Source organism: Vanrija albida, assembly GCF_041260175.1.
Source record: "Vanrija albida strain AlHP1 chromosome Unknown contig_5, whole genome shotgun sequence".
NCBI classification, from domain to species: Eukaryota; Fungi; Basidiomycota; class Tremellomycetes; order Trichosporonales; family Trichosporonaceae; genus Vanrija; species Vanrija albida.
In genome coordinates, this window is record NW_027191424.1 from 803879 (window position 1) to 829231 (window position 25353).

Consider the following 25353-nt stretch of genomic DNA (forward strand, 5'->3'; position numbering starts at 1 on the left):
TCCACGGGCTGCCCTGTGAGAGTGGCAGTTCTGGAGCGGCCACAGGCTGGCCCATACACCGTCGTCCGGCCGTAGCAGTACAGCTGTGAGAGCCGCAGCCCCCTTGACTTGTGCTACAAGGTGGTACTGTCAGTATTGTTGCATAGAGAGATGCATGGGCGCACTGTGGACCGAGCCTGGGTGCTAAGACCCGTGCGCTGAGGGTGTGGCACATGCCGTCTGCCAAGTGCGCCAGACCGCCTTCCCCGGGGCTTGAGTGTGCCAATACTGGCAGTGGGGAAGAGAGGAGAATGTCATGTTAATGAATCGAGCGATTGTGGCCTGCTCCTGGGACGAGGTCATGGATCTCAGACTGGAAGGGACCCCTCGTAGCCTGGTCCGAGTTCCACACATACGCCTGGCAGAGCCGGCCATCAAGGATACCCCAGGTGCGCCATCGGTCCAAACCAGCCCCAACAAGGCAAAGAAAGTGTCGTGGGGAGGTACGGGGACAACACAATGCATGCTGTCGAGGAGAGAAGCGGCGTCGACAATAGCCCATTACCGCCATCACTCCCCGCTCATCACCCTCGCCGACCACACTGTCCGTCCCATCGGCAGCACACTTGCCCACACGGACTCGTCGGCCTTGCCCCACGCCATCGGCCTTACCAACGCCTAGCCGCGGAAGCGAGAAGCGGAGGACGCAGCTCTGCGCCCTCGTCTGTCGGGCTCGATCGTCACGTCGGGTATCCATCGGGGAAGGCGAGCGGCCAGTGCGACCTCTAGCACCACCGCTGATCGGTCGCACCCACCCGCCCGTACGCCCACACCACGACGGTGCAGACGGACAACGGGGCACGCGCCCTGCCCGGCCTGTGCCGTCCGATGCCCAGATCACAGACGAGACGCGGCCAGAAGCACGCCCCACACGGAGATCGGTCGCACGCGCGCGAGCCAACCCCTGCCCGCCTGGCCCATGCACATTGCTGCTGCTCTGGGCCGGGCGTCGCGAACAACGGCAAGCGGCCTCGGTTCGGCTGGCCGCATGCATTGTGCTGGACGCGCGACGACGGTGCCCACGCCGGCCACGCCCGCGAATATCGCCGAGAAGCAAGCCCACCCAAACAATGCCACACTGCTCCATCACTCGTGATGCCTTGTTGCACGGTGCCGAACCTTGTCTGCGCCATCAATAGCGCGAAGCAGACCCAGGTACAAAGGCAAAGGAAGGCATGACACTCTCCACTCTGTGCACAATGCGACATGGCCGACCGACCGACGACGACACCGACCGACCGACCGGCCGGCGACCTGCCCGGTCGCCCGGTCGGTCGGTCCCGGGTAGTGATGCGGTTGCCATGTTGCCACCGGCCGGTGTGTGTGTGTGAGCGCTGTCTCCCGCTTGCCGGGTGTGTGCTTGTGCTTGGGCTGCGCTCCTGCTGTTCGCGCCTGTGCCCCAGCGCCCCGCCCGCCCATCCGACGCACAGATCGCCGTCACTCGACGCCCATCATCGCCTACAGCGCCGCCATGCACCCGCCACTGCACGACACAACACTCGTCACTCGCTTGGAGCTGCCTTGTTCGCTGCAGTGACGCCTGCCAAGGCTGCGCAAAGAGGGTGGCGTGAATAATGCCCCCTTTGGCGATGACAATGCATGACGGGGCTCTGCGTCAGTGCGGTGCGCATGCAGTGAGGGCGTACAGGGGCGTACAGGGGCGCTACACCCAGGGGGATTGTGCCAGAACCCCCTGGTTGATTGCCGGATCGGGCAACAATGGGCGTCGTGCGCAAGCGGCAAGTTTGCACGCTATTGGCTGGCTGCTTGTGCCTGTACAGGAAAATGGGGCGGGGGCAGAGCGGTGGCAGCGAGTGGCGGCGGCGGCCGGGCGGCTGAGTCGACGCACACACCAAAGGCAGACACAACACACCCGATAATCCCCCTTGGCCCCCTTCCCCTCTCAGGCATACATATGCCTAGCACACCCAACTTGCCACCCCCCATTGTCCATATTAACCTCGACCTTCAAGTCGACACCACCACCCACCCTCGACATCTCCCACTCTCTCTTCCTTTCGTCTTCGCACGAAGACTACTGTTCACGGGCAGCGCTCGGCAGGCCACACGGCCGCCAGCGCAGGCTGGCCTCCAGCCACACGGTACCCGGCAGTGAGCCTCATGACCCCCTGGTCAATGTTTCCTCTCTGCTTACCACGCTCTTTTCTCCAAAGGTGAGGTCTTTTCTGGCCTTCCAACCGCGGGCTACTTCTTCTTCCTACAGTTGATCTGGGGGCATACCCATCCAACGAGTGCTACCACGGAGCACGCACGGCGTCTTTGAACGAAACGCATCAAGCCCAGCTAAGTTGTTTTATTCCTCTTTTCTGGGCACGAGAAGAAAAGCCTTTTGGCACATACGACAGGATCGCCTTCCCCCGCCCAGCTGCATCGCGAGCACAGCGACTGGCTAATACGGACGCCGCACCCCCCTCTCCGCCCCGCGTCTGCGGGACCGGATGAAGGGCGCGTCGCCCAGGCCACGAGTGCGCGAGCGAGTCCATGCGAGCCGGGTTGTGGCGTCGGGATTCCATAAGACCTTCCCCTCTAGGTGATCGGGGCCGCGCGCTATCGAGGCCGCGGCCATCCTCAAGAATCAAGCGAACTGCTGGCCACTGGCCGCAACCGCACCTTACCTTGCGTTCGGACCCGACAAGCGACCCGCACTGTCTCGGTTCATCGTAAGGGTGCGCAGCTCAGTGGTTGTTTGGGCATGTTGTTGACGCATGTCTCCCGCATTGACTATGATCGATCTACCTTGCTTTACACTCTCCCCCTTTCCTTCCTTTACTCTCCCTTTCATTCAACAGCCGCCTGGGCCTCTACGAGGACCATCTGGCGTTGGCAAACTGCCCACTCCTCGTCCTGCCCAAGTGGGCAAGGGCGGGGGGTGGGCTTTTTTGCGTTTGGCAGACGAACGTCTGGCAAACCAGTGTGTACGCCGCAGCCGGCAGGCCAGGCGCCGTGCACACTTGTTTGTCGAGACGTCGCCGTCCCACTTGTTTGTCGAGACGAGTTTGGCCGGTGTGTCGGTTGGTACTGTCGTGTGACCGCCCGCCACCAGTGGCACAAGCAGCGCCACCACAAGTCCCCACCACAAGTCGCCACACTCGCCGCCGCCATCTCGCCACTCGACTACACGTCACTGCTCTGCACAGCACAGCACACCACAGCAACGTAGAGCACAGCACATGCATGGCAATGCCCATCCCCGCGGCGATCGGCGCTGTCGAGGCCACGCGACGCGGCGGCACGGCCACGGCCACCGCGCAGCTCGCAAAGCCCGCACCGCGACCCGATGCCCTCGCGCTGGCGGCCCTTCGTACTGACAGCCCCCGGTGCATGGCGGCGTAGCCCGCGAGCAGAGACCCCAAACCGGGTACGCTGCTACGAGCTCACAGCGGCGGCTGCGGCTCCGTCCCATCACCCGCACGACTCGTTGTGCAGCACCCGCCCCATAGTCGCCACCCAACTCCCCATAATGACCTTTTACTCCCCGTGCGATTACCCCGCAATGCATACTACAGTTGGCCCCACCTGTCCGTTCTAGCACGGACAACCGGTGGGACACGGCAAGGCGTACAGAGGCGGCGTAGGGACTGTGCAGGGGGACTGGAGTGGGACGTGAGAGAAACAGAGGCAGTGAGGGAGGATATGTACGGATGTGCAGCAACACACCCCCAACCCATGTCAGATGGGGGATAATGCACCAACACCGGGTGCAGGGTGAATGATTGACACAGAAACAGCAACATGCTTAGACAGTTTCCTTGGCTCCAGCCGACGGAGATCGCGCAGCCGCCGACGGCGAGCGCGCAGACTCCAATGGCGTGTGCTCTTGGATCGCAGCGCTCAGCTCGGCAGCAACCTTGGGGTTGGCAGTCTGCGCGTGGGGGTCAGTGGGTCCACAGACACTGGCAGAACACGTACCCTGATGGTGATGAATCTGCGCTCGCCGCCCTCGAACACGGTCGTCCTCACGTGCTTGCCGTCTTCCAGGCAGGTCATGCCGACGTATAGCGACGAGTTGAGAATAACACGCAGCACACCGTCCGCGCGCATCACTGTGTGTCAGATCAATGCCACGCACTCGCGACGTACCAAGACGCGCACCGCCACCATCCGCCCTCCGCTTGTTGAGCTTGAGCGCTCCGAGGCCTCGCTCTCTCCAAGCACCCTCCTGATCCATGCTGAACAGCTTGACGCGCGTCTGGAACACGGTCTCCTCATCCTCCTCTCCGGTGACGACTGAGCAGTCAGTAGAGCACCTCCATCGCCATGGTACGTACCATCCTGCTTGTCATAGACCACCTTTTCCTCCTTCTCCTCCTCGTGCTTCTCCTGTAAGATGTCACCAAAGGTGGTAGTCGATGTAGATGCCTCGGGCTTGTCGGCGTCTGCCGCATCAGTCGACTTCTTGGCGAACTGGGTGAACGCATTCGAGTAGTTGCCAAAGCCGGACGTTCCAGCAGGCTTGGCCGCGGGTGCCGAGTCAAGCGCTGACTTGGGCTTGACCGAGCCGAATGGAGATGACGACCCAGCGGCCGACGCGAACGGAGATGGCTTCGCCGCGGCCGAGCCGAAAGGCGAAGACGACGCTGCGACAGAGCCGAAAGGCGAAGACGACGCTGCGACAGAGCCGAAAGGCGATGATGACGAGGACAGTGAAGCGAATGGCGAGGATTTCGAGCTGAAAGCTCCAAAGGTCGCCTGGGGCTTCTTTGGTGGAGACGAGGGCGTGGGCGCAGACGCCGTGGCCGATGCCGCGGCCGAGTCCTTCTCCGTGCGTGGTGCAGGCTGCAATGGTGGTCAGCAAGTGGCGCAACAGCCCGACCGAGGCCAACCCACCGAGGTCGACTTGCGCTTCTTCTCGTCAGACGCGACGCTGCTGACATCGGCCTCATCGCCAGCCTTTCTCTTGAGCGAGGGCGACTCGCTCTCCGACGTGCCAGCAGCAGAGTCTCCGTCCTCGTCGGGCTTGCTGACCTTGACCCAGTCGGCACTGTCGGCGGCGTCCGAGGCGGCCTTGGAGTCGGCCTTGGAGTTGTCGTTGTCCTTCGAGTCTTCGGACGCGTCGACGTCAACCTCGGCCTTGGCACCGTCTCGGGGAGCGGCGCCTTCCTCCCAGTTGAGCTCCTCAACCTTGCGGCGAACCTCTCCGACGGTGTGGCCTTCCTTGCCGGCCTCGGGTTTCAGCGGCGCAGCGGCCGAAGCATCCTCGTCAGTCTCGACAATGTCGGCGTCGGCGCTGGCAGTCTCGAGCCGGTTCTTTTTGGCGGCAATATGCGACGATGTAGGCGTTTCGCTTGCCTGAGGGTCCTAGTTGGGGTCAGCGCGCTCTGCTCGGACCGCGCTTCTGTCGGGTCTGTCGAGCGTCACTTACGACCGAGCCCTCGCGGCCCCGCTTGAGAGAGATGGACTCTGGGCGCATGGTCAGTGGATGCAAGGGGCGCCTGTGCATGAGAGCAACCTACCTCGCGCTGTCGAGGGTTGGCCGTTTGAGGAAGCCTCGTCGGTTGGGAGTGGGGCGGTTGTCGGCCTACCGTCTGGGGATGACATGAGCCTGTATTGTTCTAGTTTGGTGGTGCGACGAGTGGGGTGTGTGTGCCGAGCTCGCGATTGGATCAAGTGAAGCAGAGGTATGCAGGTATACTTGCGCCACTTGATGCTGTTGGGGTTGTGGTGGTGAGAGTGATGGGGTGATGTGGGTTGTTGTTGTTGATACGGAGTCGAGTGTGCCGTCGGGCGGTGAGGTGACGAGTGGAGACGACGCAGTGGGGTGGTGTGGTGGTGGTGTGGTGGTGGTTGATACGGGCGGGTGGGTTTGGGTGGTGCGGGCGGAATGGCGCGAGCGAGCAGTGAGCAATTGAATCCACACCCGCCGGCGGCGGCGGCGGCGGCGACGGCGGCAAACGGGCGAGGACGGACAGACTCTGGCTGGCTGGCTGGCTGGCTGGGTGGGTGACCGAACTGCCATGACGCGGAGACGAGCCAACCTCCGCGCCCACCACCACTGCCGCCAACCAGTCACTCCTCACCCTCACCATCCACTGACGCCGACACACATCACACCAAACCCACCCCAACCCACACTCATCCAGCGTATCGTATCGTCACGACACGACGATTCACTGCACCACCCTCCCTGCGACCTCTCTCGACGGCGGCATCGGTCACTCGGACACGCAAACGCGCACAAGATGGGCTACTACTACGGCGGCGTCTACGGCACGGGGGTAGCTACCGTTGTCGTCATTGGCCTCTACCTCCTCCTCACGGGTGTGTTTTCTCGGCCGGCGGCTGCTAGACTGCGCCGGCATCGCTAACGTCCCCCAGGCCAGGGCCACCGCTTCAACGTCGGCAAGTTCCTCGAGGAGGTGTCGCCGTTCGCGTGGGCGTCGACCGGCATCGCGCTCTGTATCGGCCTCTCCGTGGCCGGCGCCGGATGGTGCGTTGGTGCTTGATGGGCGTGGCTAACCCCCCAGGGGAATCTTCATCACCGGCGCCAGTATCCTCAGTGGCGGTGTCCGTGCCCCGCGTATCAGCACCAAGAACCTCATCTCGTGAGTGTGAAGAACGTGGGCGGGTGACCGGGGACGCGACGCTGACCCGCCTCTCCAGGATCATCTTCGCAGAGGTCGTCGCCGTGTATGGCATCATCATGTCGATCGTCTTCCAGGCCAAGGCCAACGGCTTCGAGGTCGACACGCCGTTCACGGAAAACAACTACTTCACTGGTGGGTTAGGAGGTTTGAGTGTTGCTAACCCTCAGGCTTTGCCATCTTCTGGGGCGGTCTCGCGGTCGGCCTCTGCAACCTGTTCTGCGGCCTGACTGTTGGTATTGCCGGCTCGTCGACGGCGCTGGCGGACGCTGCGGACGGCGCGCTGTTCGTCAAGATGCTCATTGTCGAGGTGGGTGTGACCGTGGTGACAGGGAAGGCGCGATGCTGACAGGCGTAGATCTTCGGCTCGGTCTTGGGTCTCTTTGGCCTCATTGTTGGTCTCCTGATTGTGGGTAGAGAGTGTGGTTGAACCCGGGATGCACGCTCACCCCCGACAGTCCGGACAGGCCGAGAACTTTGCCTAAACCCCTCCCTCCCCCCCGCATCCAACACCCATCAACGCCCAGCACGTTGATGCCGACACCACCGTTCTAAACGATGGAAGATGGGACCCAGATCTCATCCAGCCCTTCGGTACGTGCTCGGTGTCGGCCGTAGGCATCCCACTCACACCTTGCGCCAGAGCGGCCCCCGGCCCAAGTTTAGCTTCTCAATCTTAGAACAAGTAGCATGCATGATATCATTGCGAGTCGTGGGTATTGGGTGGGGTGGGGGAGGGGAGTGCGGCGTGTGCAGCGCCTACAGGAAGCGCTTTGCGCTCGCGCGGACCTTTGTCTCGAACGCGGGGTTGCGGATGGGCGTGTTGACGGTTTGGAACGGGTTGAGGGATGCCTGGGGTGGGAGGTGGGTTAGTACGGGGGGACGAGGTGTGGCCAGTGGTGCCCGGAGGCTTGCGACGGGGTGCAGCGCCGTCCGGGCCAGAAGCCTGGCACAGTCCAGGCCCTCTTCGAGCCCGGTCGCCGCCAGCTCGGGCCAGCCAACCCACCTTGACATACAGCTCCCACACGTCGCCGAAGAAGAGCCTAATCCCGTCGTCGTTCTTCGCGTCGTGCAGCAGCACGAACTTGACTACGCGTGAGCCTCCCCACGCCCCAAGACGCACCATTGCTCGCGATGAACGCCGACACGGTCCACTCGTTGTGCCTGTCCACGGCCTTGAGATACCTAGAGCCCGATCAGCCGTCGCACGCGCAAGCCAGCTAGACCCACAAACTCGCCGTGCCCTCCGACACCTCCTCGACCGCGTCAAGCGCGGCGTGCGCGACCATCTGGAGCACGTGCTTCTCCCCCTGGGCCGCTTGCTGTGCTGGCGCCGCGGCGCCGTCGCCGTTGGAGAAGGTGCTCCACGAGGGAAAGGACCCGCTGGCTGCGCTGCTTGGCGGCGCGGGCTTGGACGACGCGAACTGCAGCTCGAAGAGCGGCGTGTCGAGCGGCGAGACTATGGCGAGGTAGAATGCCATCGGGGGGCCGTTGGGGGGTATGAGTTGGGATGTGAGTGGGATGTGAGTGAGGCGAGGATGGTCGTGGTCGGGCTCGTGAAATGACTTGTTGGTGTGACGCGTCAGGTGGAGGTCGGCGGTAGGTGCGGGGTCGGCGGGCCGTCGTCGAGGCCTCACCGCGGGGCGTGTCTCCTGCATCGCCTGCTTGCTCGAGCGAGCTTGGTCGCAACGCTGATACATGTCGCGGAGACCGCGCGACGGCCACGGCGTCTTGCAGTGCTACGAGCTACCTCGCTCCTGTGCATGGCAGCGAGCACGACGCGCGGGGCGACTCCCTCCTCACCCGCTCGCCTGCCCGCCAAGCCACTCCCCCGCCCAGAAACAAGTACATTAGGTTACAATGCGAGCGAGCCCTTGCTGGCCACGCCGCGTCTACAATGATTATGATGCAGTGGTGCAGTATGCTAGGTGATGATGAAGAGTCGGGCTCCGTGCGCGGGGAAGGGGGTCGGGGGAAGGCGAGAGTCACGAGTCGCAGATCACAGTCGGTACAGCGCGATACACCGCGCGCGGGTTGTGCATGAGCACGCGGCGCTCGACATGTGACCATGGCCACAGCAAGCGCAGCTCGCAGCCCGATTCCAGACGTCGAGGCCGGCGGCGGCGCCGCTCCATACAGCCGATTCCAGCCCCCCTCCAGCCCGCCTCACGGCTAGCGCTTCTGGCCAGCCGCGACGACCGTGTTGCGCGTGCTGCGTGCGTGTCAGTAGGCGGCCTCGGAGATAGAAAGGACGACGCTTCGCGCTGGACGATTGACCCGCGCACCGTCTCGGCATCGCGCGCCGTGGGACATGCCAAACCCTGGTCGAGTGGGCAGGGGGTGCCGTGCCGCTGCCGCAGACTCACAGGTTGTCAATGTACGTGCCGAGGAACTCGTTGTCGTTGCGCAGCTTGTCCGTCTCCTTTTCGACTTCGGTGATGCGGACGAGGAGCCCGCGCAGGCCGTCGCGCAGCTCGAGGATGTTCTTGATCGTGCGCTCCTTTTCGAGCGTGGATTCGACCGAGGGCTCGGGGCCGGACGCGGCGGCGGCGGCTGGGGCTGCTGCGGCTGCTGGCGTGGACCATGCGCCGGCCATTTCGTTGCCGTAGTCTGGGAGCGGGGGCATGGTGTGGGTGTGGGAGTGGGAGTGACGGTTAGAGTGCGAGTGCAAGTTGGGGTTTGAGTGTCGTTTGTGAGTGGAGGTTTGTCGGTCGTGTCACTTGCTTGTGTGTTAATCGCCGTTAATCGCCTTGGTTTGTGGATTACAAAACGTGGATCTGTTTAGGATGAAATGCCCAGATCCTAAGCCGTTTTGACCGCGTGCCTGGCGCGCCCGCGTGATGTGATGGCACAAGGGAGGCAAGACAGGGACAAGTGGTCAAGTGCGGCGGGCCCAGCCAGCTGCCCACGCCGCGCATGCCGCCTACGCCGTCTCTGCCGTACGCGCGCGCGGTGTGGTCTGGTGGGTGGGTGCCGCCGTTCCCTCGCACGCACGCACACACGCCGCGCCGCCTGACGCCTGACGCCGCCAACTTGTAACCTCTAGCCCGTCTACTATTTACCCCTGACACCTCGTTTTGAATGACCCAAAGCGCGTGCATGCAACCCGGCGAGATGGTCCAGAGCAGACAGCCAGGCAGTCAACCAGGCAGCCACGTACCCGACCAGCTCGCTCTCATGCATGTGGGGGTCGCGTCCATGGCCATTGTAGCGTGTGCCCGTATCATGCATGTATCAACAGCAGCATCAGTGTCAACAGTGTCACTTGTTCCCCCACTTTGTGTCTCTGGTCGTTGCCGTCCCTCTCGTCCCTCGTCCTCTCGTGGTTCCCCGCCGACCGCCGCCGCCGTCGTGTAGCATCGCGCGTCCAACCTTCCTCATTCCGGCAACTCGGTCTCTCGTCTCGATTCACCTTCGTCCTTACACGTCTTATCCAACTCGTCTTTAATATCTCTTCTACATTATATTACTTGCAAAGCGTACGCATCGACCGGCAAGACAAGCCAGCAACCCACACCCCGCCCCGCCCACCGCCCCCGCTTATTGCCACCGCGTTCACATCCTGGAGCCCGCCGACGCCTCCTCGCGCGCGCACCCGCCTCGCCTCTGCCTCACCCCGGCCAACCCGCCCGTCACCTAGCCCGCCGACGCCATCACAATTCACCTACACGTCGGCAGCTCGATCCTTGGCATCACCACGATCGCACTCACTGCTAGCTAGCTGCTTAAGCGACAGCGCATCAACGCGCGCCGGCGCTGCGTCCCCCCACAATGTCCATGTTCTTCAACGGGCACAAGGGATCCAAGGGGGACAGAGCGTCAAAGTCGCGCCAAAGCGCGCGGACTTCGACCTCGTCAGCATCGTCAGGCCAGCGACCACCATCTTCACAGGCTGGCGAACTTGCTCACTCGGTCCCCTATAATCAACTCCCTTCATCCAAGCCGGTCCCCGTCGTCGCCGTTAGCCCATCGGCAGGTTTAAGTTATACGCTCAGTGGCCGCCGCGAAGATGGCGTTCCCACTGCTCGCATGATGAGCCCCAGCGCTGCTCTCATGGAGGAAATTCGACCACAGTCATCGGCATCTAGCGCAGACTCTCACACAAACGGCAGACACGGCGCCCCCTCCATCAAGAGCGAGTTTGGAGGCTCGCCCCAGCACCCCTACACCAGCAACTACGGCCACTCGTCGGCAACCCTGGCAACCAGGAGGGGCTCAGATACGGCGTCGCTCAGAACAGTAGCGTCCTCCTCCGGCTCCGTCTCGCAGCGGCCCAACGACGAGTTAGGGCGATATCCCACTCTGACAAGGGCGACACAGAACTACGTTCCCGTCTCAATACCCGGCCGTCCAGCACCGCAAATGCCCAACTACGCGTCGTCGATCGCCGGCGGCGGCACACGGCACGAGGACTTTGCCTTTCCGCGGCCCTCTGACCACGAGGTAGAGAGGCTCTTCCAGGTGCTCGTCGAGAACCGAGACCTGGACTCGTCGAGCAATGTCGTGCCCTCCATCTCGTCCCGGCACTCGAACCTGTCGACCATGACCGCCGCCTCGGCCGTGGCTCGGACCACATCAACCCTGTCTGTCGACACAAAGTTCCAAATGGTCGAAGCGGACGCAAGGTCACGCTGGGAGACGGCCCGCAGGCACAAGGCCAAGGAAGAGGAGGCCGTCAAGATGGGCCGAGGACGGCGCTCGGCAGCCGCCATCCCGCGTGACAGCCCAGAGTACATCATCCGCAAGGTGTTAGACGACAAGTTGACCCAGCAACACCTCACGACATTGAACGTCTCGCTGCGAACTTTCCCCTTGGAGTGAGTAGAGCGGTGACAGGACCTCTGGCTTTGCCCTGCTGACCACTGCCCAGCTGGATCCAAGAGTTCATGGACCTCAAGGGCCAGGTCGTCCTTGCAAACTACCTCAACACGCTATCACATCGGCGGGGCAAGGGCGGATTGGAGGTTGAAACGGAACTCGAGCTTCTCAAGTGTCTAAAACGATCACTGAGCACAAAGGTGTGTACATGTTCCGTTGCCACCCACTGATGGGAAGATCGGAGCCAACGATGCCATCAAACAACCTCAAGTCATATACGCGATCGCCAACTCTCTCCTCTCTGCTCACCCCCCCTGTCGGAAAGTGTCTGCAGAGATCCTTCTCTTCTTCTCCTTGTGGGAGCAGAATTCGCCAGACAGAGTAGGCCTTCAGATCGTCCTCCGCGCGTTCGAACAACTGGAGGCCAACCACAACGCTCAAGTCGGCGTCACCAACAAGGTCTCCCGATTCGAGCGCTGGATCAGGCAGACCGAGGAGGTCGTCAACAGCCGCGGCCGCATGGGTTCCCAGGTCGGCGCGACGTCTACGGGCGTCGAGTCGAACCAGCTGTTGGACTACACTGTCAGTGCACCCACACACGCGTCACGCTGACCCCGTGCAGATGACTATGATCCACTTTGCGCACGCTCTCACATCAGCAAGCGATCTTCGGGCCCGTATCTCTATCCGTGGTCAACTCGACCTCGCCAACTTGCAAGGTGTCTTCGCCAAGATCAAGACATGGAACGAGCACTCGACCACCAAGCTGATCCAGCAGTACGAAGAAGAGGAAGAAGCAGATCGCAGAGACCTTGCCCAGGAGCAGAACACCCAAACGCTCCAGTCCATGAAGTCACCCGAAGACGTCCTCCGCGCGCTCTTCGACATGACCAAGGGATCGAAGGCCAGCTCGTACCTCCTCAACACGTTCCGACACCTTCTTCTCATCAAGGAGGAGGGCGAGGACCGGGTGCGATACTTCCAGCTCATCGACCAATTGATCCAGAGCATTGTCATGAACGACTCGCCCGACTTAAACAAGGACTTCTCAAGAGCCTTTGGCATTTCGGTGCAGCAGGTCATGGGCAAGTTTGTCGAGCAGCAGCGTATGGACGAAGCACTTCAAGAATTGAAGGGGTTAAAGGCTCGACTAGCCGCCAGCGAACGGGAAAAGGTCGACTTGTTAGAGGAGATGGCCGCCGGCAGCCACGATCTCGTCTCTGCCTTGAGGGCAGAGATTGCCGACCTCAAGGACAAGCTCAAGGCCGCTCGCGACTCTCGAGACAACATCCAGGACCAGATGGAAGGCCAGAAGCGCGACTACGAGCAACGCATTGCCGACTTGGAGCTCTACATCCAAGAGCTGTTCAACATGCTGCGGGAAACCAACCACCTGGAGGAAGTGCAGGCAATGACCAACGGCCCCATCGATCGACGAAAGCTCATCCACGACTTGCGCGAGAAGTGGGAGCGGAAGAAGACGATCCAGCGCCTGGAAGGTCGCAGACGGTTGGGCAAGACTGAAGACGATGTCAGCGAGGATGAGGACGAGGGTGATGGCGACGAGCTCGAGGCCGAGAACGCTCCCAAGGGTCCCCGCACTCGGATTCCGAAAGCCAAGAAGAGCGCGACCGCAAAATCTCCCTCAACCGAGAGAGTCCGTCTGTCGGGCTCTCAGTTCCTGGACGCCGAAGAGGACCACGTCCGCGCCCATATCGAGAACTCGTTGGCCGAAGGAGCAGACAAAGTCGTGAGTGTATCGTAGAAGAGCAGTTGTTAACGATCAGTCACCTGTTCGCTTCCACGGCCACGCTACGTCGTCATCACGAAGCACGAGACACGAGCGGCGCCACGCTCCCAATGCTCCTCCCATTCAAGAGAAGTCGATCTTGCGCAGCTCGCCGAGGAGCCCGACAAGTTCGGGTATCGAACAGCAGCACAAGTTCCTGGAAGAGTTGCGCTACCGCGCAATTGCTCGGAGCTCATCAGCTCCTGCAATTGTCAACCTTGGCGAGGACCACGACGGGCAATCTGACATTGCTTACCTGGCCGGTGTTGATGCTGCCAGTCGATCCCTGTCCATCAGGGATAGCTTCTCCGCCCAAGTGCTCAGCCGGGCGAGGACAATACGTGCCAGCTCCAACGAGCCCGACGACTACCTGCCCACTGTTGCCCCCGCGCTCCCCACTCTGGATGAGGATGATGAGACCAAGGCGGCCGAAGCTGAGGCCGAGGAGGCAGCAGCAGCTTCTCGTGGCATCGTGTCTGCTGCCACGGGCGCTGCCCCCCCTCCACCACCACCTCCACCACCGCCTCCTCCACCGCCGCCACCACCGCCACCACCACCTGGTGGACCTGGTGGACCACCAGGATTACCTGCAGCGCTACTGGCTGGAATTCGGGCAGCAAAGTCGCCTTCAGCAGCCGGCGGCCCGCCACCACCACCGCCTCCGCCTCCACCCCCACCCCCGCCAGGTGGAGCCCCCGGTGGCCCGGCTGGCATGGCTGGGTTACTTGCGGGCATCAGAGGAGGTGTCAAACTCAACAAGGCGGGTACACCCCCACCACGCACGCCGGACGCACCACCCCCACCACGCGGGCCCTTCGGCAGCGCCGCCGTTTCGCGCGCGCCAAACGCGCCGATCGGCTCGCTGTTCCATGGTGTCAACGACTCTCGCAAGAACGTCGCCATGGTGGCCTCGAAGAAGATGAAGCAGCTTCAATGGGACAAGGTTTCCAAAGCCCAGCTCCAAAAGACTGTTTGGTCGGAGCCTGAGGCTCCGGTCGCCGAGGAGGAGCTTGTTCAGCGCATGAAGGCTGCCAACCTCTGGTCGGAGATCGAAGACGAGTTCAAGGCTCGAGAGATCATCTTCGACGCTGTCAAGAAGAAGAAGGAAACCGAGCTTCTCAGTGTACTCGCCCCCGAGCACCGCAAGCGCATCGAAATCTTGATGGCTGGTTCGACCGCGAAGAGCTTCATGCCTCCAGAGAAGCTGAGCGACGCCATTGCAAACTTCAACAAGGAACTCTGCACGGAAACGTTCCTCCACGAGCTTCGCGGCGTGCTTCCAAACGACGACGACCGAGGAAAGCTCCTCACACACTCGGCCGACTCGGAAGCAGAGCTGGAGCTGCTCCACCCCGCTGACCGTCTCATGGTCCGCCTCATTCAAGTGCCGCACCTCGCCGATCGTGCGAAAGGAATGCTCTTCCAAGTGCGGTTCGCCCAGAACGTGGAGCTTTTGCAGCAGAGTCTCGACCTCCTTATCGTCGCCTGCGGGGACCTCCGCAACGCCAAGAAGTTCCAACAGCTGCTCAATGTCATTCTTACCATGGGCAACTACCTCAATGGAACCAACTTTGCCGGTGGGGCCTATGGATTCAAGATTGGCTCTATCAACAAGCTGGTCGACACCAAATCCTCGAACGGACAGAACCTCTTGCATTTCCTGGAGCGCACCGTGGCACAGCACTTCCCAGAGCTCGAAGGGTTCCTCGACGAGCTCGAGAAGCCGTCTGATGCCAGCCGAGTCAGCTTCTCCGACATGCAGGCCACATCCAAGCAGATGTTGGACGAGATTCGCAGCATTCGCCAGTCGCTCGAGACCAACTTTGAAACCGACAAGGATGGCTACACCAGGAAGATGTTCCGCTTTTCCGCTGCCGCCGAAGACGACATGCAGACGCTGCGCGACGGGATCATCAACGCGGAGAAGGGACTGCGCGACGTCGAGACGTACTATGGCGAAGGAGAGGAGCACGGAAGACGTCTACAGAGCCAAGAATTCTTTGGCATCTTCCGGACTTTTACATCCTCGTACAAGGTTGGTCCTTCTACTGCTCCAATTGCTGACTGTGCCAGTTCTGTCGACAGGCGAACCGCGCCCGCCAGGAGGAGGTCGCTTTGCGCGAGCGACGGGCCGCTGCCCGTGCGGCACTCACACCGCAGCCTACAGGCGCGTCTACGTCGTCGGAGAACAACCTCATCGACGCACGACTGCAGCGCCTCAAGCTGGAGGGCACGCCACGCATCAAACGCGAGCGCCGCCAGCCAGCGCCTCCGCCTTCACCCTTGCCTGCCAACACCGACTTCAGCGATTTCCTGCTGCCGTCCATGGGCTCGCAGGATGTCGACTTTGGCTCTTTAGCCCAGAAGATGATGATGAACATCTTCGAGAGCCCGGCGCCCAACGGGAGTGCCAAGAGCCCCGAAGGCACAGACGACATCTCCTTGCCGGTGACTCCAAGCCCCACACCCGGTGGCTTCAAGAGCCCCGAGTCTATTCCATCCATCTTGGGCGGCGACTTCAACGAAGAGCCCAACGACGGCGCGTCGACGCGGCCTCCTAGCGGCACGCCGGATTACTTCCACCTGTCGCCTGAGGAAAGCAGCCCTGCTGATGGGCGGGACGGCACGTTCAGCGACATTGCCGACGACTCACCCTACTCTCCGTCGAAATCGTCACACCATGCCGAAGAGACGGATGACGATCTCGAGGCCGACCTGCAATCTCACCTCGAAGCCATCTCTGAGCTGTCTGCTGGCTCCGAGTACAATAACGACGACGACGACTCTGCCGCCGACCACGACACGACGGTTGTCTTCCACCCCCACAATGACGAGCATTAGTTGACGCCATGCACATACCCTGCATCTTGTTTATAGCACCATAACCACATTGCCAGGAACGCCGAATGCATGGATACTGGATGACATATTACATTGGATGGGTAGTTACACGTCCGACTTGAGGTCGAGACTGGCGACGAAGAGGCCGTTGCGCGCACTCTTGAGCGAGATCCAGCGGCCGAGGCGGGGCTCGCGGCCGACAGCAGCGGCGATGACGATGCCGTCGTCGAGCTGGAGGATCTGGAGTGCGTTGATAAAGCCGCCGAGCTCAAACTCGCCGGCGGGCTTGAACGTCCGCAGCTCGGCGTCCATGACCCATAGCCTGACCCAGCCGTCCCACGAGCCAGACGCGAAGAGATTTGTGCCGCGGAGCGCGGCGAGGGCGGTAACCCAGCGGGGCGCGGGCGTCTTTGACGACTCGACGAGGCTGTTGTGGCCGTCCGTGTCGGTGCCGTGGGCGAGTACCTTGGAGTAGATTGGCTTTTTCTTTCCCGTGGACCAGAGGCAGATTGTGCTGGCGAGTCAGTACGCCTCATCTCCGAAGCACTCCGCCCACGCAACTCACCCCGTGTCGCCTCCCGAAACAAAGTGCGAGTCGTCGAGCGCACACACGACGTCGACCGACCCCTCGACGTACTCCCTGTCCCCGTCGCGCGTCTTGCCGCCCGACCGGAGCACGAGCTGCACCTCCTCCTCGACCTTCCACCAGCGGCAGGTGCGGTCGCGGCCGCCGGCCGTCACTGCGGCGGTGGGCTTGAGCGCCGACACCGAGTTGATCGCGTCCTGGTGGCCGAAGAACGTGTCGAGCGCGCTCAGTGTCGAGAGCGAGTGGAGCGCGAGGTGGCGGCCCAGCGACGCCGAGAGCACGTGCGCCGAGGCGTTGCCGAGCGGGGGGAACACGACGCTCGACACGGCGTCCTTGTGCCCCCGCATTCCTGCGACCCAAGCGCCGTCGCGCCACACGCCGACGAGCTTGTCCGCGCCGCCCGTGACCACCCACTTGCCGTCCTCGCTCGCGGCGACGGCGTAGATCGCGCCCTTGTGCTCGCCCCCCGGCAGGCGGCTGGACTTGAGCGTCGCCCGGTCAAACTCGAGCACGCTCCCGTTCTTGGTCGACACGTACGCGCGGCCCGTCGCCGTGAGCGCCACGCCGGTCGGCACGTGCTGCGTGCTGGCGAAGCGCGAGCCCGTGACCTCGGCAGACGACACGAACCGGTGGATCCGGCCCTCGGCCTCGTCGACCTCCTGGCGCAGCCGCGACGCGATTAGCTCCTTGTCGATCTCGGCCGCGTCGTAGTCATCCTCTGCGCGTTCTGCCGTCAGCCGCGCCCAGCCAGCCCGCACCCACCATCCTCAATGTCCTGCTTGACCTTGTCGAGGTACCCGCGCGCCAGGCGCACACGCTTCTCCGCCGCCGTCTCGTTCGTGTCGACAAACTCGTCGTCGTCGAGCGCCGCAGGCCGGCGCCCAGCCGTAAAGTCCATGTCGTCAATGTCGACCTCGCGCCCCTCGCCCTCGTCTGATCCGAGCTCCTCGTCCCGCGCCGCCCGTGGCTTGCGCGCCGGCGGCCGCGAAGACCCGCCCGCGCGGTTTGGCCGCTTGCGCTTCTTTTGCGACTGGAAGAAGGCGTCGGGCATGGTGTGGTGGTTGTGGGTGTTGCGAGATGTCGGCTCGTTGCTGTTGTCGATGACTTGGGTATCGGTTTGAACTTTTGAACTGCCAGGCACGGAGCGTGGGTCGCACGTGGCTTGGGCGCCTAGGCCCAGCCTCAGGATAGGCGCTCCAATTTACACACACACCTATTCCCACCCAGTGACGCGTTTCTCTTCCACGCACGCCATGGTCGCTGCCACGGTGACAGGTGACAGCAGCAGACGCACCAGCCAGCATCCACCACGCTGAACCATCTCCGCACTGCACATCTCCACCATCATCCACTCCCTCACACCCACACCCACCCCCTCCCCCTCCCCGACCCCGTCCGGCAGCATGAAGCTCAAGGACATCTCGCGCACAGCGACGTTCGCGTGGGACCCTTCGCCGGCGTCGGTGCCCCTCATCGTCACCGGCGCCGTCGCCGGCGCCCTCGACGAGAGCTTCAGCAACGACTCGCAGCTCGAGATCTGGGCTCCAAAGCTCTACGAATCAGAGTCGGATGCCTCGCCCCAGGGCTACCGTCTCGGCGCAAAGGGCCAGAACAAGCCCGAGGGCAGCGTCACCGTCTCGAGCAGGTGAGCAGCCTCGAACTGCTTGTCGCGTGCGAGCTGCTAACAACGGCCAGGTTCAACCGCCTCGCCTGGTCGCAGCCCGGCGCCACGGCATCGGGACGCGGCGTGATCGCCGCCGGTATGGAGACGGGCGAGCTCTACCTCTACGACCCTGTCAAGCTGCTCGACGGTGGAGATGCCCAGATCTTCAAGAACGACCAGCTCCACACTGGTCCGGTCCGCGGCCTCGACTTCAACCCTATCCAGAAGAACCTGCTGCTCTCGGGTGCCATCAACGCAGAGGTACGACTGTCGTATTGAAGCTCTACTGACAACAGCTCTTCATCACCGACTTGAATAACCCGTCCAAGCCGATCCCCCCTGGACAGCTCTCGACAAAGCTCAACGAGATCACCGCCCTCCAGTGGAACACGACCGTCTCGCGCGTGTTCGCCGCCTCGTCCTCGTCGGGATACACCTCGGTCTGGGATCTCAAGGCCGGCAAGGAGGTCGTCAGCCTCCAGTACGGCGGCGGTGCTGCCAAGGGCGACGTCTCGGGTCGCTTTGCTGGGCAACAGGTCGGCAAGCGCCGCGGCATGAGCGATGTCTGCTGGCACCCTGAGCAGGGCACTCGCCTCATCACTGCTTCGGAGGACGACGAGTCGCCCATCATCATGCTGTGGGATCTCCGCAACACCCGCGCCCCGGAGCGCATCCTCTCCGGCCACACCAAGGGCGTGCTCTCGGTTTCGTGGTGCAAGCAGGACCCCGACCTTCTCGTCTCGAGCGGCAAGGACAACCGCACCCTGTTCTGGAACCCCCAGACTGGCGACATTGTCGGCGAGGTAGGTGTTTGTTCGAGGGGCTGCGCTAACTCTTTAGCTTCCCACCACCAGCGACTGGCCCTTCCAGACATCGTGGTGCCCCAGCAACCCCAACATCCTCGCGACCGCGTCGTTCGACGGCCACATTGGTATCCACTCTCTCCAGGCTACGCGCGAGGAGGAGCCTGCCGCCCCCGCCCTCCCCGACTCGGCGACCGCCGAGGACATCTTCAGCTCGCTCGGCCAGACCAACGCGAGCGACGACCGTGTCAACGTCCAGTCTTTGACCCAGGCCCCTAAGTGGATGCGCCGTCCTGTTTCGGCCACCTTCGGCTACGGTGGCCTTCTCGCCAGCGTTTCCAATCTCCCCGATGCCCACGGCAAGCACCAGAGCGGTGTTGTCCACCTCCGCCAGATTATCACCGAGGACTCGATCATTGAGCGCGCAAAAGCCCTCGACGAGACTGCTGGTGACAAGGAGAAGCTTGCCGAGTTCGCGAGCAACAAGTTGGACGACGCCGCGTGGAAGGCCCTCCAGACTCTCTTCCGCACCAACTCGCGCGAGGACCTCATCACGCTTCTTGGCTTCTCCAAGGAGGAGGTGGCTACCAAGGTTGCCGAAGCGGTCAAGAAGCTTTCGCCCGCCAAGGAGTCTCCTTCTGAGCTCCCCAAGGTTCCTGAGGTCAAGGCCGAAGACGAGGAGGAGAAGGAGGACAAGGAGAAGGAGACGACCCCCACGTCGTCGAGCGCTGCCGCCAACCTGTTCAGCAACAGCGGCCCCGGCACCCCTGTTGCCACTGGCGACGAACCTGACTTCTTCTCGTCCATCGCTCAGGGTGGCAGCCTCCGCAACCCTCAGCTCGACAACATTGTTCCCCACTTGAACGCCCTGCCCGACTCGTCGGTTGCCGCCACCATCGGCTCTGGCCCCTCGTCGGTTCGCTCCGAGAACATTGGCAAGGACAACACGTTCCACATCTACCCCCCTGGCGAGTCGGATGTCGACAAGCTCATCACCCAGGCCCTGGTTCTTGGTGACTTCTCTTCGGCCGTTGACCTCTGCCTCGCTTCCGAGCGCTTTGCCGACGCTCTCCTCCTCGCTGTCCGCGGCGGTCCTGAGCTCCTGCAGCAGACCCAGAAGGCCTACTTTGCTCGTCGCACCATGGCCCACCCCTTCCTGCGCGTCTTCCAGTCCATCGTCACCGAGGACCTCGTCGACATTGTGCAGAACGCCGACCTCGGCGAGTGGCGTGTCGTTTTCGTCGTTCTCTGCACCTTTGCCAAGGAGGCCGACTTTGCCAACCTTGCCGACCAGCTCGGCCGCCGCCTGCAGTTCAAGTGGCAGCTTCTCGCCGCATCTGACAGCCCCGAGAACAAGGAGGCTGCCAAGACTGCGCGCCAGGACGCCACCCTCTGCTACCTCGCTGCTCGCAACCTCGAGCACGTCGTTTCGATCTGGATTGACGAGATGTCGGAGGAGGAGGCCGCTACAACGGACGCCCCTCGTTACTCTGCCCACGTCAACGCTCTCCAGACCTTCATCGAGAAGGTTGCCGTGTTCAAGGCGGCGACTGGCTACGTTGACAAGGACTTGGCTCCGTCATCGTCCACCACCGAGGCTGGTGCTCGCACTTACGCCCTGGCCGGCCTTTACGACAGGTTCTACGAGTATGCCGACCTCCTTGCCACCCAGGGTCTTGTGGACATTGCTGCCAAGTATGTGCAGCAGACCCCCAAGGACTACATCGGTACCGGTGGTCTTGCTCTGGACAAGGCCCGTGAGCGTGTCTTTGTCGCTGCAGGTGTCGCAGAACAGAAGCCTGGCCAGTCCTCGAAGACGTTTGGGAGCACCAGGGCAGCTGGTGGTCCGTCGGCCCAGAAGTACCCCGCGGCCAACTCGTACAACAGCTATGCCCCGGCTCCGACGTCGTTCCAGCCAGCTGCTCCTGCTGCGTACCAGCCGGCCCCGTCCAACCCCTACGCGACGCAGCCGACTGCCAGGCCCCCTCCTTCGGCACCAGGTATCTACGCGCCTCCCCCAGCGCAGTCCGGTCCCTACGCTCCTGCTCAGACTCAGTCAGACCCCTACGGTGCGCCCCAGCCCCCTCAGCCTCAGCAGTCTTCGCCTTACAACCCCACCGGCTACGCTCCTCAGTCGTATGGTTCTAACGGCTACGGAGCTCCGGAGCCTCAGTCGCAGTACGGCGGATACCAGCCTTCGTACGGTGGTTCGCAGCCGGCATACGGCGGTGCCAGCATCCCTCCCCCTCCCCCTCGAGCTGTGAACGCGCAGACTGGCGAGCCTCTCCTCCCAGCTGCCCAGCGACGTGATCTGACAGGATGGAACGACGCCCCTTCCCTGGCTGCCCCCAAGCGTCCGGCTAGCGCACAGAGGGAAACCCCCAAGCCTGCGGCGATTACCTCGCCGTTCCCGATGTCGGAGCAGGCGCCGTCGCCGTATGGAGCTGCTCCCCAGGGCCACGCGGCGCCTCCTCCACCTGGTCGAGGACCGCCTGGCGTTGTTCCTCCGCCCCCGAAGGGAGGAGCTCGTCCCCCGTCGCAGAACCGCGGCTCCCCGGGCTCGCCGCCCCCACCGCCTCCACCTGCCGCCATCCAGCAGCCGTTCTCATCCCAGCCACCCCCCGGCGCTGCGCCGCAGTCGCCGCCGCGCGGCTTCGCCCCGCCTCCAGCGGCGGCGCGACCCCCGCCTCCTCGTGGGACTGTGAGGGCTGGCCCGCCTCCCCCCGGTGTCGTCGCCGGCCCGCCTCCGCGCGCGCTGTCTCCATTGGGTCCAGGAGGGCGCCCGCCCCAGCACTCCCTCGGCGGCGCTGTGAGCCCTCCGCCTCCACCCCCTGGCGCGAGGGTAGGCGGCCCGCCTCCTCCTGGACGTGCGGGCCCGCGCCCACCCAGCGCGGCGACCCCGCCTCCAGCCAAGGCGCCATCCCCACCTGCTCAGCCCAGGCATCGTGAGTGTTGACGCATTGTGTTGGACCAGTCGCTCACACAGCGCAGCTGCCGGTGACCGCTCGCACATCCCTGCGCAGTCACGCCCAGTGTACGACGCGCTGTCGGCCGAGTTGGCCCGGGTCAAGCAGGCGGACGTTCCTGTGAGTGTGGCGTTGAGTGTGGCGCTTGGACGTGTACTGACAAGACAGCCTCATGTGAAGAAGATTGTCGGGGACACTGACCGCCGTCTCAACATTCTCTTTGACGAGCTCAACAACGACGCGGTTGGACCAGAAACGATTGCCAAGCTCAACCAGATTGTGCAGGCGATCGGGGCGCGCGACCCGAACGGCGCGCTCGCGATCCACGTTGACCTGTTGACTACGGCTACCTCGGATACAAGCCACTGGGCGGTGAGTGGCGCGAAGGTGGTGGTGCGTGGTCATGACTAACATCCCCAGCCTGGAGTCAAGCAGCTTATCCGCTTGGGTGTCTGATTGCACAAAATAGTGACGGCGAGTGACGAATGCGTATGAAATGAAGTGTCGACATCTGGCATTAGAGAGCGGCGCTGAGTGCGCGCTCGGTGCATGATTGATTACGGATGTTACTAATACACGTATGGGATGTCGTCCAATGCTTGAGAGTATGTGGGCGGGGCACACATCCAGCCGTCCTCCGAGCTGAAGGCCTCGCCCTCGATCATGCGGGCGCGGCCGCCGTCTGCGCCGATGTGCAGGTCTGACCAGTGGTGGGCGTGGAGTGCGCCGCGGGGCTCGGACACGGAGCCGAGGATGACGGGGATGGAGATTGTGCGCTGCGCCGCGGCGTGGTCGCGGACGAGGGCGTCCCAAGCGGCCTTGCGGGCGGCGCAGCCCGGGAGCGGGGCGGAGAACTCGCCCTCGGCGAGGCGCCCTTCACCGAGCGCGTCGAGGAAGTGGGCAAGGCCGCCGTCGTCGTCGGCGAGAAACACGGCCTGGACCACGAGGCAGAAGGTCGAGCTGGCGACCGTCGCGCCGCGCGCGCCGTGCACGTTGAGCACGGTGCTGAACCCGTGGTCCCAAGTCGCGCCCGTCATGATGGGCAGCGCGGCGGTGACGGTGGTAGCCTGCGCAGGGCACACCCAGCCCCAGCGCGCCGAGACGTCGACGGCGCGGCGCTCGCACCCCGCCTCGCCGTCGCTCGCCTCGTTCCGCACCAGCCCGAGGCGGAGGAGCACGGCGCGGGGCCCGCCCCCCGGCGGGAGCACGCGCAGGCGCAGGGGAATGGCCGACGTGGGCGAGTAGGTCGAGGTCGGGAGGCTGGGCGTGAGCTCCCACCTGTCTGCGCCGCCCGGTCCGGGCACCCACAGCGCGTGCGGGACCTCCGCTACGGCGGGGCTCGGCAGCGTCTCGGGCAGCATCTCGAACGCGCGAGCCGCGTGCGCGAGCACCACGCGGCCGGTGCCCGACGCGACGCTGAGCGCGACCTCGAGCGCGTAGGAAACGGCAAAGTGCGCGCCCGGCACGGCGAAGGAGGGCGGCAGCCTCGGCGTAGCGGGCACCTGTACGCTAATCGGGAGGGTGTACGTGCCCCCCGGCATCGCCGCTGCGTCGTGCGCGCCCGCGTCGCGCGCCCACAGCGCGAGCCCTTGCTCGAGGCTGACGGAGACGTAGATTATCGTCTGGGGCGGCGCCGCGCCGAGCCGCAGCGTGCCGACCATGCTCATGCTCAGCTGGGGCGCGAGCGCGTGTGGCAGGGACGAGTTTCGCGCGAGCTCGAGCGTGAGGAGCGTGGGGATGGGTTGCCGGGGCTGGGGTGTCAGCCGGCGTCGCTGTGTCACCTCCCCCGCGACTCACGTAGAAGGCCGGCGGGAGGTCCGCGGCCCCGCTCGTCGCCTGGAACGCCATGCGCAGGCTGCAGGCTGGGAGCTGGGGCGGCGGCGGGAGCTGGAGCAGGTGTGCTGGGCGTCAGCTGCGCTTCTCGCTAGACGCCTACGCTGTGCGCTGAACTCGGCGCGCTTTGCCCAAGGCGGGTGCCCCTTGGGCGACGGCCATGGCGGGTCGCTGGGCTCGCTCGCTGTCGCCTCCTCGCCCATCGCCGTGTCCGGCGCCGAGGCCCGCCGCGAGCCCGCGCCCGCGGCCACGCCTGCTGTCAACGCCGGCCACTCTGGCTCGCTGTACCGCCGCGCGCCGACCTCCATGGTGAGTATGTCGAGGGAGTCACTTGGTCGTCACTTCTTCGTCACTTCCTCGTCACTTTAGTCGTCATCACAAGCCGTATGCACCCCCCGGCCATGGTCAGAACACACAGCCGCACCGTCAACTCGTACCCACCCCCCCGCTCGCCACGCAACACCGTGTCCATGATACATTACCTGCGCGCCTGTGGGATGGGCTCGAGGGCTGTCTGTCGACCAGCCGACATGGCGAATGTGGGGCAGCGGTGAGCTTGTGTGGCGCTGGTTGTGCCGACGGGCCTGTACACGCAGTTACGACAGTACAGATCCTCGCCCCACGGCCTGCCGTATCCATGCTGTCAGAAACGCGGCTGGCGGCTGATAAAGTAATGGGCCGTCATGACGGGACGCTGTCGTGCCTGGACCAAACCAGCGGGTGGTGGGGTATTGCGGTCATTGGAATGTGCGGCGGCTGAGCGCTGAGACGCTGCTCGCCACTGACCACCCGGTGGGCGCGTGGCGGCTGGGTGTTCATGTGCACGAAACAATGTCGCCAGCCCACACCTCGTCGCCAGCCCACGCACCCCACGCATCTTGGATCATCCGACAGACATGCCCGACCGACTGGCCGACCGACAGCGACACGACGGCGCGACCGAGTAGGCTGGGGCTGCTGCACGACTTGGCTTTCGCCGCAGCCCGTCGCAGCGACTGTTTCATGTCCACCTGGGTGGACAGCCCAGCCATGGGCATGCGAAACACGCCCCCAAACACCCGCGCGCGCTAGCTCCCCACATGACACGATTCAATTGACAGTGGAGATGGTATATTGAATGGCCGGAAGCGCTCCCGCGCGCCGAGACAAGCGGCATGCCGCAGCCGCAGCCGCAGCCGCCGCGGCCGACGACGCGTGCGTACTAACTAGCCTAGCTAGGCCCGAGTGAGTGGAGCCGCGACGCCGAACGGAATCGCGTAAGGCCATTCCATACCCCGGTGCTAGTCTCGGACAAGGACATGAAGCGTGCTCGGAGAAAACTATCGTGGGTAAACTCGTTGCCCGTGCCTCCTTGCTCAAGGATGTCGGCACCACCTCCCACGGCTGGACCTGAACCTTGCCACTTCCGGCCCG

General features: G+C 63.6%; 8 protein-coding genes across 8 annotated transcripts; 3 read left to right on the forward strand and 5 right to left on the reverse strand.

The window, feature by feature from the left end:
* Positions 1-3796: 3796 nt before the first annotated feature.
* Positions 3797-5598, reverse strand: Q8F55_006438 (uncharacterized protein; the record flags this gene model as incomplete). The annotated part of the gene is made up of 7 exons (XM_069354898.1): positions 3797-3922; positions 3970-4103; positions 4141-4287; positions 4329-4836; positions 4888-5358; positions 5423-5460; positions 5514-5598. 7 exons carry the CDS (start codon positions 5596-5598, stop codon positions 3797-3799), a joined length of 1509 nt encoding a protein of 502 aa, XP_069206969.1.
* A 641-nt stretch (positions 5599-6239) lies between these two features.
* On the forward strand, positions 6240-7126 carry vma16 (V-type proton ATPase subunit c''; the record flags this gene model as incomplete). Its single annotated transcript, XM_069354899.1, has 7 exons — positions 6240-6318; positions 6376-6487; positions 6525-6602; positions 6661-6776; positions 6812-6951; positions 7000-7050; positions 7100-7126. The coding sequence occupies 7 exons, from the start codon at positions 6240-6242 to the stop codon at positions 7124-7126; spliced, it is 603 nt and encodes a 200-aa protein (XP_069206970.1).
* A 274-nt stretch (positions 7127-7400) lies between these two features.
* Positions 7401-8122, reverse strand: TRS20 (TRAPP subunit; the record flags this gene model as incomplete). The annotated part of the gene is made up of 4 exons (XM_069354900.1): positions 7401-7493; positions 7648-7730; positions 7765-7826; positions 7872-8122. The coding sequence occupies 4 exons, from the start codon at positions 8120-8122 to the stop codon at positions 7401-7403; spliced, it is 489 nt and encodes a 162-aa protein (XP_069206971.1).
* A 691-nt stretch (positions 8123-8813) lies between these two features.
* On the reverse strand, positions 8814-9267 carry Q8F55_006441 (uncharacterized protein; the record flags this gene model as incomplete). The annotated part of the gene is made up of 2 exons (XM_069354901.1): positions 8814-8853; positions 9008-9267. 2 exons carry the CDS (start codon positions 9265-9267, stop codon positions 8814-8816), a joined length of 300 nt encoding a protein of 99 aa, XP_069206972.1.
* Positions 9268-10412: 1145 nt separating this feature from the next.
* Positions 10413-16089, forward strand: Q8F55_006442 (uncharacterized protein; the record flags this gene model as incomplete). Its single annotated transcript, XM_069354902.1, has 6 exons — positions 10413-11458; positions 11512-11659; positions 11853-12041; positions 12082-13209; positions 13247-15283; positions 15322-16089. 6 exons carry the CDS (start codon positions 10413-10415, stop codon positions 16087-16089), a joined length of 5316 nt encoding a protein of 1771 aa, XP_069206973.1.
* Positions 16090-16194: 105 nt separating this feature from the next.
* RRP9 (pre-rRNA processing protein) lies at positions 16195-17726 on the reverse strand (the record flags this gene model as incomplete). The annotated part of the gene is made up of 3 exons (XM_069354903.1): positions 16195-16603; positions 16655-17402; positions 17438-17726. The coding sequence occupies 3 exons, from the start codon at positions 17724-17726 to the stop codon at positions 16195-16197; spliced, it is 1446 nt and encodes a 481-aa protein (XP_069206974.1).
* Positions 17727-18078: 352 nt separating this feature from the next.
* SEC31 (protein transport protein S31) lies at positions 18079-22563 on the forward strand (the record flags this gene model as incomplete). The annotated part of the gene is made up of 7 exons (XM_069354904.1): positions 18079-18320; positions 18371-18599; positions 18635-19141; positions 19179-22086; positions 22133-22227; positions 22276-22479; positions 22528-22563. The coding sequence occupies 7 exons, from the start codon at positions 18079-18081 to the stop codon at positions 22561-22563; spliced, it is 4221 nt and encodes a 1406-aa protein (XP_069206975.1).
* Positions 22564-22676: 113 nt separating this feature from the next.
* Q8F55_006445 (uncharacterized protein) lies at positions 22677-24143 on the reverse strand (the record flags this gene model as incomplete). Its single annotated transcript, XM_069354905.1, has 3 exons — positions 22677-23858; positions 23905-24008; positions 24044-24143. 3 exons carry the CDS (start codon positions 24141-24143, stop codon positions 22677-22679), a joined length of 1386 nt encoding a protein of 461 aa, XP_069206976.1.
* Between the last annotated feature and the right edge of the window lie 1210 nt (positions 24144-25353).